At 37.0% G+C, this 12,640-nt stretch overlaps 1 protein-coding gene across 5 annotated transcripts in view; it reads left to right on the top strand.

Moving 5' to 3' along the window:
• TNIK (TRAF2 and NCK interacting kinase) overlaps positions 1-12,640 on the top strand; it is a 400,486-nt gene that overhangs the window by 263,112 nt on the left and 124,734 nt on the right. For all 5 annotated transcript variants that reach the window (XM_054552986.2, XM_054552987.2, XM_024244766.3 and 2 more), the window contains 3 exons: positions 2,888-2,998; positions 6,781-6,871; positions 8,750-8,880. In XM_054552986.2, coding sequence (XP_054408961.2) covers positions 2,888-2,998; positions 6,781-6,871; positions 8,750-8,880 — 333 coding nt within the window. The remainder of the gene's footprint in view (positions 1-2,887; positions 2,999-6,780; positions 6,872-8,749; positions 8,881-12,640) is intronic.

The following is a 12,640-nucleotide window of genomic DNA, read 5'->3' as shown; positions in this document are numbered from 1 at the left end:
GTGAGGTAAAGGTTTAACATCATTTTTTGCATGTGAATATCTGTTGTCTCAGCACTATTTGTAGAAGAAACTGTCATATAATTTTATCCATAAGTATTTCAGCATTTTTCTCTAAAAGATAAGAACTTCTTTTTACAAAACTACAGTACCATTATTACACTTTAAAAATATTGGCCAGGTGTGGTGGCTCATGCCTGTAATCCCAGCACTTTGGGAGGCCGAGGCGGGCAGATCACAAACTCAGGAGATTGAGACCATCCTGGCTAACATGGTGAAACCCCGTCTCTACTAAAAATACAAAAAAAATTAGCCGGGCGTGATGGCAGGTGCCTGTAGTCCCAGCTACTTGGGAGGCTGAGGCAGGAGAATGGCGTGAACCCAGGAGTCGGAGCTTGCAGTGAGCCGAGATGGCACCACTGCACTTCAGCCTGGGTGACAGAGTGAGACTCCATGTCAAAAAAAAAAAAAAAAATTAACCAGATTTCTTGAGTATCATCAAATACCTAAGTCTGTATTCAGAATTGTAATTATCTCAAGGTGTGTAATACCTTTTTTTAAAAAAATTATTATCTAAATAAGGTGCACCCATTGCAATTTGTTGGTGTATCTTTTTAAGTGTTTTTAAATCTATAGGTTTTCTTTGCCTCTCTTTTTTGCCTTTTTTTTTGTTTGTTTGTTTTTTTGAGGTGGAGTCTCGCTGTGTTGCCCAGGCTGGAGTGCAGTGGCGCAATCTCAGCTGACTGCAAGCTCTGCCTCCCAGGTTCACGCCATTCTCCTGCCTCAGCCTCCTGAGTAGCTGGGACTACAGGTGCCCGCCACCACGCCTGGCTAATTTTTTGTACTTTTGGTAGAGATGGGGTTTCACTGTGTTAGCCAGGATGGTCTCGATCTCCTGACCTCATGATCCGCCCACCTAGGCCTCCCAAAGTGCTGGGATTACAGGCGTGAGCCACCGCGCCCGGCCGCATCTCTTTTTTTCTCCCTTGCAATTTATGTGTTGAAAAAACTCTTTGTCTTGACTAGTATCCTGGTCTAGATTTTGTTGATTGTATCCTCATGATGTTACATGTTCCTCAGTCCTCTGAATTTCCTGTAAATCAGTGGTTGGAGCTAGAGGCCTGATCAGGTTCAGATTTTTGTTTTTATTTTTGGCAGTACTACTTCCTAGGTAATATGCGTTCTTTTACCAAAAGGCAAATTCTATTTACTTTTTTAAATGTTAGCAGTCATTGATGATCACTGCCTGAGTCTGCTAGCTTATTAGGAGGCACAAAATGGTTGCATTCTTCTACTATGTCTTCTTCATTTATTAGATGGAATACCTACTTTTTTATGAAGAGAAACTTTCCCTCTTTTATTATTCAACTACCCAGTGGTAAGATTTGTATTAAAAAGGCAGTATAGACTCTTCAGCCTTTCCTTTTATTTGCCAGCTCTTAGTTAGTTTGTTATATTTTTCTAACAGTGCCAGTCATATTCTTTGGGTTGGGGGTCGGGGGGGTGACCTTGTTAAGGCATTTAATTAAGCACATTTAAAGTATTTCTACACATTACAGCTATTATTCTTACCAATGCTCAAATTATCCTATCCTTCACCACTGGGAGTCTCTTGAAATTGAATCCTTTTTGACATGATTTTGTGGTCTTTGATAGTTTCTGGGCTATTACATGTTGTAATTTCCCGGTCTACTTGTGGCACTTCCCAAATTTCCTTGTAAGCACTTATAGGTCTTGAAACTTCCCTGGCTTCTTGGAGAAGGTAGGAAGGTTTCCCAGCCTTTGTGGAATCATAAGAAGACAAGTCAGAACAGGCTTTGGAAACTCACTCATGAAATGAGTTTCATGAGATTTTATTTAGTTTCTATTAGGTATACAAAGAAAAAGAAAATATAATTTCTGCCTGAAGATTTTGGAGCCTGATGAGGTATTTTTAGGACCTGGAAATATAGTGCTGATATCAGGAATGTAGATTTGGACAAAGCCAAAGCCATCAATGTGGTTTTATTGTGGCTCCATTTTAGTTCTGTCTCTACTACCAAGTCAGGAATTGATTGCTAGTTATTCTGAATTCTTTTCATATAATTATAAAAAATATATAAGTACCTAATAAGGTGACCTTTGTTGAAGATATTTTTGAAGGTAAAAGTCTGGAAATGGATGTGTTTTTCTAAGCCTAGAAAATGCATCTAAAAGCACATAGATGGCTTTTTTTCCAAATGGTCTCTACATCCCCATTGAGTAAGGGCGATGTTTATTTTCTGTCTATTTTGTAAGTTGCTAAGTAGTGTAATGAGTTTATATTTATAGAGTGCTTGGAGCTTTTGCATGAAAGGTGCTAAATTAGAGTTTATTGTTTATTGAATTTATTTGATATGACCAACCTCCTGGGAACATTCGCTGAAGTTAATTAAAAACAGATAGTTCTCACACTGACAGCTTACAGTGCCACTTACAAACCAGTAACATAAACAGTGTGCTCTTTTGTAACCCTAAGTTGGGACACCTAGACAACCACAGCTCTTTCTGGTAGGGGAATAATCCTACTTTTACGTGAAAATTTGACTGCTGAGTGAAAACAGAGATATTCTCAATTTTGTCTGAGTCACCTACCTACTCCCATTAAAAAAAAAAAATACTTAGAATATAGAGAGTTTCCTCAATTTTCAAATATAACTTACAGGTTGAAAAATTTAAAAATAATGTTTCCTTTATATCATTTTGGGAGTACCTGAAGGTAAAAGCTTGTGTTTCATATATTGTTTTATGATTACTTTTTCTTTGCAGGAATGGCATTCCAAAGCAGCCAATTGCTTATGCTTTCTTACCCCAACTTAATGGAAGCTGTGAAGCATCATTAAAATAATGGCTTGTTTGCTTCCTTTGCCAGTTGGTGATGGAGTTTTGTGGTGCTGGCTCCGTCACCGACCTGATCAAGAACACGAAAGGTAACACGTTGAAAGAGGAGTGGATTGCATACATCTGCAGGGAAATCTTACGGGTAGGTTATGAGTGGGGACTGGCCCACCTCCCAAAGTCTTCAAGCAACACATGATATCTTATGAGGGATTGAATTTTGTTCTGACTTTCCAGTGAAATTCATAAGCATATCAAAAACCCTTTAAAAGTTTATCCTATCAGTGGTGGTGGTGGTGGTGGTGGTGGTGGTGGTGGTGGTTTGGTGTGAAGGTCTGCTCTGATGGAAGTGAGCGCCGTTCTGGAGATAGGCCATGAGCATATTTTTATTTAGGTTGACATTGGGTGATTTCTCTTAACAAGGGATTCATTTTCAATGCTGTTTCCAATTAGAAACCTGATTTTAGATCATAAAGACAGTGTTCCACTTAGGAAATGAATTATTTTAAGAGATATTTTAATCAGTTAAGTTATCTGTTTGTAAAAGTTCATAATTAATATATTATCCCTAATGGTGTAATACCTTCCCACCATATGAAGTTTATAAGGATTGTGTGACTTTAGTCATTCCTATACATACAACCTAGTTTAACTGATTTTACCTTTAAAAAAAATCTTTGTGACCTAATCACTTAAACTAATCAAAATAGCTGAACGAGACTGCCTGTTTTCCCACACATCCCCCAGTCAGGAAATCTAGACAATAGTATCATATTTGCTGAGCTGAGTTCAGGAAGAAGAAAGTAACTGGGCATATTTTAGTTCATTCCGACTAGCTTAATCATCCCGTCCTACTAATATGGAGGTTATTATATGTCTACTGAGCATTCTTACTAGATCTTCCTGGCCATTGTTATTTATTTATAAGCTCTGCCTTCTTAATTTAAGGCAACGAAAGTTCAAACTTTTTTACTGTGTGTTCAAGATATGCCTCTGAGAGATAGATTATATGCTTTGAGTGGATGGATGAAATGGATAGAAGTTAAAAAAGAAGGAAGGCATAAGAAGACGATGTCTGTTCATTAAATGCAAACCAAATTAGGCAAAAGGCAAATAGAAAATGGAATTTTAAAATTGTAACACTGATGTGAATGACTTCTATCCTGAAAACTACAAAATATCACTGAGAAATATTAAAGAAGACCTTAATAAATGGAGGTGTATATTATTTCACAGATTACCCAATATTCTAAAGACATCATTTCTACCCAGTTCGATCCATGGTTTCATTGAACTTCCAATTAAAATTCCTATAGGTATATTTGTGGAAATTTATAAAGCTGATTTTCAAACATTATATAGAAATGCAAAGGGCCAAGAATAACCAAGGCAATCTTGAAGAAGAAGAACAAAGCTGGAGGATTTATGCTACCAGTTATCAGGATTTATTATAAAGCTACTAATAAATTAAGACAGAGTAGTATTGTTACAAGATTAGACAATGGCCAAAGGAACAGAATCAAGGGTCCAGGAACAGACCCACATCATATGGATACCTGGTCTGTGTCAAAGGAAAGGGTGCTCTTATCAGTAAATAGTACTTGATCAATTGCATATCCGTAAGAAAACATGAAACCTGACACCTGCTACATACCATATTCAAAAATTTATTCCAGCTGGGTTATAGATATAAATGGGAAAAATATAAAAATTACAGCACTTAAGAAAAAACACATACATCCATGGCTTGGGATAGGCAAAAATATCAATTATATGTTTTGTGTTCTTTTTTTTTTTTTTTTTTTTTTTTTTTTTTTGGAAATTAAAACAGAACACAAAACAAAATTTGAGGGGAAACAAGGAGGCCTGGCTGCTGATTTCCTTCACATCTGACGTTTATCTCTGTTTTGATGTGCCATTGTGCAAACTTACTTTGAATTTCTGACTTAAAATTTTGCTCATTCAGATAGAGCATAATGGATTATTGAGTCATCCTGACCACTCAGTGGGTGCCAAGAACCTGTCAGGTCTCTAGGGCTGGTTCTGCCCGATAAGCCTTTCTGCACTGCTAGGGAACCCTACAGAGGATCAGTCATTTGATCTAATCTTCATGGTTCTAAAAGCAGCAGGGATGTTTCATCACATGAGCATCTCTCAATACCTTTCACACATTCTCAATGTGTGGAAACAATGGCTTTCCTCCTTTTTCCAAAACATTCTCCGAAATGATACCAGCATTTCAGACATGTCTCACTGGAAGAGACATTTGATCACCCAAAGGTCTCTGGCCACAAGAGGTTTTAGAGATGACCTCCATGCATTGTATGATCTCATTAAAAGAACTTTTGGCTCACTTCCACGCTCTGGTATCTGCTTTCAACCATTTCAGCGGTCAAAGAGGGAAAGGGATCTTCAGTCCCTCTCTTAAGGATTTATGGGGTACATAAATACTGTGAAAACCACACATTTAAACCCCTGATGCCTACCTTGTGACAAACTGAACAGATAAGAAAGGCAATTTTTTAAGACCTAAACCAGTGCCTCAAACCCTTCTATAACATGGTTTATGTTTTCTGATATCTCTAAATGTATATATGGGTCTTTTTGGACCTCTGTACTCTCACGCTGAATTTCTTTGACAAGAGAATTCAGATATCTAGGTGTGTTTCTTTTCCTGTCAACCTCATTTTTCATACCATGATTTTGTTGTTGTGCAGAAGATTAAAAGCACAAAAAATTAAAAATAATAAAGTACACTTGGGGACCCAATACATTGAATTATCAGGTGTTAGCATAAAATAATTTGCTTTAAGACTCCATTTTTAGATTATTTTAGATTATAATTTATCTGAAAAATATATGACTACTTTAGAGTAAGTCTGTAGGTTAAAAAATTCACATCACAAAGAAGCCAAAAACAGAGTAATTCATGAAGAAATGGAACACAAACAGGTTTAGTTGTCACTGAATAATTATCTCACATAATGAGCACAAAGTCACAAATAGCATAAACTAGCATAAACTAAAAATGACAGTGATGAATGCCAACAAAGGAAGTAGAAACTGTATCCCTTTTTAAATGTAAGGCACAATGGGTAAAGCCAATGGGAAATTTCTTGGCTGGTCTGAGAAATATTTTACTTTGCTTAATTAAAATTGTATAACAAGGCCGGGTGCTGTGGCTCACACTTGGATTCCCAGCACTTTGGGAGGCCGAAGTGAATGAATCACCTGAGGTCAGGAGTTCGAGACCAGCCTGGCCAACATGGTGAAACCCCGTCTCTACTAAAATAAATTAGCCTGGCATGGTGGCGGGCACCTGTAATCCCAGCTACTCTGGAGGCTGAGGCAGTCGCTTGAACCCAGGACACAGAGGTTGCAGTGAGCCCAGATCGCGCCATTGCACTCCAGCCTGGGAGACAGAGTAAGGCTCTGTCTCAGTCAATCAATCATTCAATGAAACTGGATAACAGAAAGTAAATTTTAACTTTTAAATTCAAATATCCTGCAGGGATTCAGTTAAATCAGGTTAGTTTTCTGTACAGAGACTGTGTAGATGGTTCTGTTTTAAACTAGCAAATACAGGCAGTCTTCGCTTTTCACAGTAGTATTAACTGAAACTCATGTTCATGTTGGAACCGTATAATCACTCGTGTGGTTCCCTGATACCTGATAATCAGATCCAATATGCAAGCATTTCATTAAACACAGCACCATAGCATTGCAAGGACTGCCTGTGTATTTTAATTTATATTGATCAGTTGCCTACAGTTAGAAGAGCATTATGAGCACATGAAAGATGTGATTATAATTCTGAAAAGTATGTCTGGGTGAGTGTAAAGTTTTTGGATCCTTAACATTCAAAATAATTTATTGGCATCTTGGTTTATGTTCCTATTAACCCTTCTTAACTCTCCATCACTCCAGGGGCTGAGTCACCTGCACCAGCATAAAGTGATTCATCGAGATATTAAAGGGCAAAATGTCCTGCTGACTGAAAATGCAGAAGTTAAACTAGGTAAGAGCAGAATCCTGTGAGCCTTGGAATTGCAGGAAGTGATGAGATTATATTAACAGCTCTAAAAAATTAATGTTAATTTGTCACCGTGGATTTGGAGAGCATTGCCCTAAAAATAGAAAGGAAAATGTTTCTTTGCCTATTTTAAAAAACATTTTCTCAAGGCATTCTGAAGAATGAATTATATATGATGTGGGAACAGAACCACTTGTTTAATCAATATATAGAAATAATTGAGTTTTTTTGTTTCAGCGGAGATTAGAAGTGACAAACTTTGAAATGGCCTCCTATATCTTACAGTTTGTTTATATTGTTGCTGCTATAACAGAGCACTAGGACCCAATTTTTTTCCATTAAAATATACACAGTTAGGCATATTCAGAATGATCAATTCCTGCTATATTCCCATAGGTTTAAGTTATATTTACATTGATTTTGTTGTTACCTTGGGCTCCTGTGAAAAGTGGATGCTTAATATTCTACTTTAGGTGCATACTGATTACCCCCTCTCTTCCATCAGTGGGAGAATCCTTTTCTTTGGCGTATCTATTAGAGCTCTTTCTGCAACAAATCTGGGACTGTCCAAGTAAAGTAGAGAATTACCACGTGCATTTGACTGCTTGATGTATATGAGTAAGAGCATGAATTGACAAATATCCAGTAGGATATGTAACTTGTCATCTAGAAAAGGATCACTGTCCATATGATTGTATATTTTCAAAGAGATTTAAACATCTTCTATGTTTATATCCCAAACATTTGTTCTTCCTTTTTGTTGAAATATATGACTTCCATTTTTTTTCTTAGTTAACATTTGGGGCCAAACTTTCTCACCTCATGTATATTCTCTTTTAGAAACAAAAGTATACATTATGTAGGCTAAGCAGTTATATATGTATCAGCTAGATAAGCTATCCTGAGAGCATTCTTGCATCACTAATTGACAGTTACTTGTTGAGTGTATATTATATGCCAGGCCCTGTACAAGACAATTTTCTATAGATTATCTCTCATAAACATCAGAGCAACTCTGTGTAGATGTCATCATCCTCATTTTACAAATTAGGAAGCCGAATCTCAGAGAGGTCGATCTACTAGCCCCAGGTCATACCACTAGTAGTGGCAGAAATGAGATACAAACTTAGGCAGTCTGACTCCAGACTTTTGCTTTTAATCACTTGTCTTGTATCCCCAAAATACTACCCTTTAGGACAACCAAGCTTACTTTTTTTTAACACCTATTTTTGGTCCCTGTGAAGCCTTGGTGTAATCAAATGTAACTCTTTGTGCCTTCCTCATTGGTACACTTACTTCATCCATTTCTCATGCAGTTTAAAAACATATTCACAGTATTGAAAAGGTAGAAGCAACCCAGGTGCCCATCAACAGGTGAACAGATAAACAAAATGTGGTCCATACATACAATGGAATATTATTCAACCTTGAGAAGGAAGGAGATTCTAACACATGCTGCAACGTGGATGAACCTTGATGATATTATGCTAAATGAAATAAGCCAGTCACAAAAAGACAAATACTATATGATTCCACTTATACAAGGTAGTGAGAATAGTCAAATTTATAGAGATGGAAAGTAGAATAATTGCCAGGGGTTGGGACAAGGGGGAACTGGGAGCTATTGTTTAATGGGTACAAAGTTTCAGCTGGGGAAGATGAGAAATTCTGGAGATGGATAGTGGCGAAGGTTGCACAACAATGTGGATGTGCTTAGTGCCCCAGAAATGTACATTTTAAAATGGTCAAAATTGTACACTTTATGTTACTTATGTTTTACCACAATAAAATAATTCACATTCATTGTATCGCTATATAAAACCTAAGATCATAGACTTTATTTACTTGTCTTTTCTTAAATAGTGGACTTTGGAGTCAGTGCTCAGCTTGATCGAACAGTGGGCAGGAGGAATACTTTCATTGGAACTCCCTACTGGATGGCACCAGAAGTTATTGCCTGTGATGAAAACCCAGATGCCACATATGATTTCAAGGTATGGCTTCTTTGTTGTGTTTCAAAACTATGCCTACCATCTTATCCTGAGTCTTACAAAGTCTTACATGCCTTTATATTTATGATTTATGTCACCCAAAGGGAGAACTGAAAAACATTATTTGAGTTTTAAGACTTATAAGACATTCAAGTGAGGCTCTTTTTAACGAATTCACCCATCTTATCTGATGGCCTATTTGTAAAAAATAAAAAATAAATAAAAAGCTTAAATCATTTTCTATATTTTTTTGAATTTACTCTTGCTTCTTCTTATTGGAAAATAGATTGGATTTCCATTTTGATTATGGTTTAGATTTTTGGAAGAGTATATATTCTGATAGCTTTTTACGTTAAACTAAGATGTGAATTTGTTGTCTTGGGTCATCTTTTTCTGATTGAGAATAATCTGACTTACTCACTTCTACAGTGCTCGAAGTATAATTATCTGGGGTTTATTTTTCATGAGAGGGAATCAGATGGAATATTGGTGACTACTTTATGGTATTTCTGTCGTGTGGCCTGATGTTTCATAGAAATTTGATTTGTGACTTGTTATTTTATATTATTATAAACTAGAAATTTGCTAATAAATTCAAAGCTGTGTTCAAATAGATTTCTCCAAGAAGTCCTTCTCTTTTCTATTCTGCTAGCCAATAACCAAACATAATTTTGCATTATTGCCCCTCAGGTTTATTGTCTGGACTTTCAGGTGACACGGCTTTCTAATGAATGGTGACTGAAAGTCAAGGCAATAAAATTAGGGGCAATGGGATCTAGGAACTGTGTGTGGATTTCCAGGCTGTGCATTAGGTAGAGAGACACCCTGTGGTCTTTGTGTACATTACAGGACAACTTGGGCAAAACTTAATCTGCTTGGGCTGGTTTCAGAGGTGCATGGACTTTTCACCGAAACACTTTAATGATCCTCTGTAAATACTCTCATCTAACAGATGAAGAAACTGAGGCCAAGGTCTGCAGGTGCTCACCGGGTTAGCAATCTTCTCAGAGTTAGCACTTGAATGCAGGTCTCCAAACTTTCTATTCAGAGCCCTTTCCAATATATTACCTTGCTCCTCTGTAACGTACTTCCATATAAATCTCCGATTTATCAATTGAACAGTATATTTGAAGAATATTTCACTTTTAAGGAATATTTTTAGTTCTCGACATGTGGGGTTATTATTGAAATCAGGTCTCAAAGATGCAAACATTGCAGGGTTTTTGAGGCCCCATATCTCAGTGTTGACAGAAAATTTGCCTCTTTTGGGAATTGCAAGCTTGAAGGTCTGAAAACCTAATAATCTCCCATAAATTTCCTCCTTCCTTCAAAGTTAGTCGCTGTAATAACCTGACAACAATCTGTCTGAAAACAGCTGCCAAGTTAAAAATTAATCTCCTGCCGAAATAAGTGTCATTTTTTTAAACTGCTAATGATAAGCATATTTAAATAATTCCATTTGCAAATCCCTTCAGAGAAGCCACTACAAAATATACATCCCAGGCCAGATATGGGTATCATGATTAGCTACAAGCAATTCTTCAAACCACAGTTGTATCTAACAAGGGCTAACTAGTCTACATCTGGGCCACAGATATTCTAGATTACTATGTAAGGTAGCATGGGGAAACAGCGTTTGCAGCTTTTACAATCTCAACTTAATCTTTTAAGTATTGTGACTGACTGCACTATATATGGGACTTTTGTTATGTAAATAAAGTGGGTGCCTACAACTGACTTGTTTTCAGTAGGGTATCTAGAAGAGGCTTTCCTTCTGGCCAAGCCAAAGCTTGGAATTAAACTGATATTTTGGTCCTCTTTCCTCAGATTATGGCTAAGGAGTATAGTTTAAGATCACTGTAAATGGTGTGAGACCAGTGCATAACTCTAGGTATGGGCAAAGCCTGGTGTATGAGTAGCCACAGAGGTTGTCACGCTGCACAGTGATTTCAGAGGTACTGGAAGGCTCACCTGGCTGTAAAAGTATCCTGAGACATTAAAAAGATTGAAGATGTCTGTGTGTTTTTTTTAAAAATAAAGAATCCTGATAGAATAGGTTCAACGGTGTCAGTCATTTAGACCTTAGTGCAAATTAGTTTAACAGGATTGTCAGGCATGTAGGTTGTACGAGAGGAGGAAAAAGTCATGGCAGGGGTATGAGCTTCACTGGTTATTTGCCATGGGTAAAAAGAGGAGGATGACAAAAGAATGAATAAGGAAGACTTTTCTACAGAGGACTTTATAATATTGAATTATTTTAGGTTTTTAAAAAAATTCATAGTGGTCTTCAAAGACATCTTAGACAAATCAAATAGTAAATAATAAATAACAAAACCAAGCCATACCCTGTTGGGGTATAGTGGAAGGTTTGGGGATTCTTTGTAGATTTATTTAATGCACTTACACAGTTTTACTGTGGGCCAGAGAAGATGCCGATCTTTAAATAACCTTACTACTTCTTTCTTGGCACCATATATCATCCCCTTTTCTGTTCAGTATCCTTAGGAATGTGATCTGTCACCAGGGGACAACTTGACAATATGCTGACTTTCAAAATCATTTATTCATTCACTCAGTGCATATTTGTAGACTATCCATTGTGTATAAGGAGTTAGTCAAGCTGTATCTGTACATGTAGTTTCTGATAGAAGGTTCATTTGACATCCCATCAAAGCCCGAGGATTTCACTGTGTGTTTGGTGGTCCACTTGGCCCAGTGGTGTATCCCAGCCCCAAAAGCTTGATGTCAACACTTTGGGCCCTCATGTGCTATAGCCACTTTCAGCTGAGAGTGTGTATTTAGAATAAGGATGATTTGGCCACCAGTCTTTATTAGATTTCTTACCACAAAAGTCCTTTCTGTAAAATAAAGACAAGAAGAAAAACAGTATAGCTTAGTTTTGTTATTTGATTTATTGTTTATCAATTATTATTTGATGTGTCTAAGATGTCTTTAAAGACCACTATAACTTTTTACAAAACCTAAAGTAACTCAACGTTATAAAATCTTCTGTAGAAAAGTAGCCTGAAGAGCTCCTACTTTTTATTGCAGAGTCTGGTTTTGTGTGATATCTACTGGGCACAGTAACTCACTGAAAATAGACCCTCTCCTAAGGAGGAGTGCCAGAATCTCATTTGCGGGGTGTGCTGGCTTTCCCCTGGAGGCCCTTCCTTTCTTGTTTTCAGAAATTCTGTCAAAACACTTCAAGTGAAAGGAAAGGTTTCATTTCCCTGATAAGTATGTGGGGCAATAATGAAAGCTTTCCCGTTTAATAATAAGCATTCAAAAGATTTGAAATTAATAAAACTGTTCAAAATGCCTAGGCTGTTTAAATTGTTATTTTTTTTAACCTACTTTGAATTTCATTTTGGTTGGATGGGATCTGCTAAGCATTTTATAGTCCTGTGTATTTATTACTTTAACAGAACCACCCACTAAGAAATTTCTGTGGCTGAATGCCATAGTATAGTACACATAATGTAGTCTTATTCACCCCTCCCACCCCACAGACACACACACACACAGACACACACACACAGACACACACACACACACACACACACATACACACACACATATACGGGAAATCTATAAAGAACCTGGAAAAACTTAATAGTATTTACTTTTGAATAGGGCATGTGGATGGAAAACTTACAATTTTTATTTTCTGTATCTTTCTGTCCTGTTATGTTTTTTGCCATAAACAGGCCTTGCTCTTATATGAAGCCAATGAAGTAAGAGATGCACAGTGAAATGGCGTACC

The sequence above is a fragment of the Pongo abelii genome, chromosome 2, assembly GCF_028885655.2.
Source record: "Pongo abelii isolate AG06213 chromosome 2, NHGRI_mPonAbe1-v2.0_pri, whole genome shotgun sequence".
Taxonomy (NCBI): domain Eukaryota; kingdom Metazoa; phylum Chordata; class Mammalia; order Primates; family Hominidae; genus Pongo; species Pongo abelii.
This window is presented reverse-complemented; position numbering and strand designations above follow the sequence as displayed.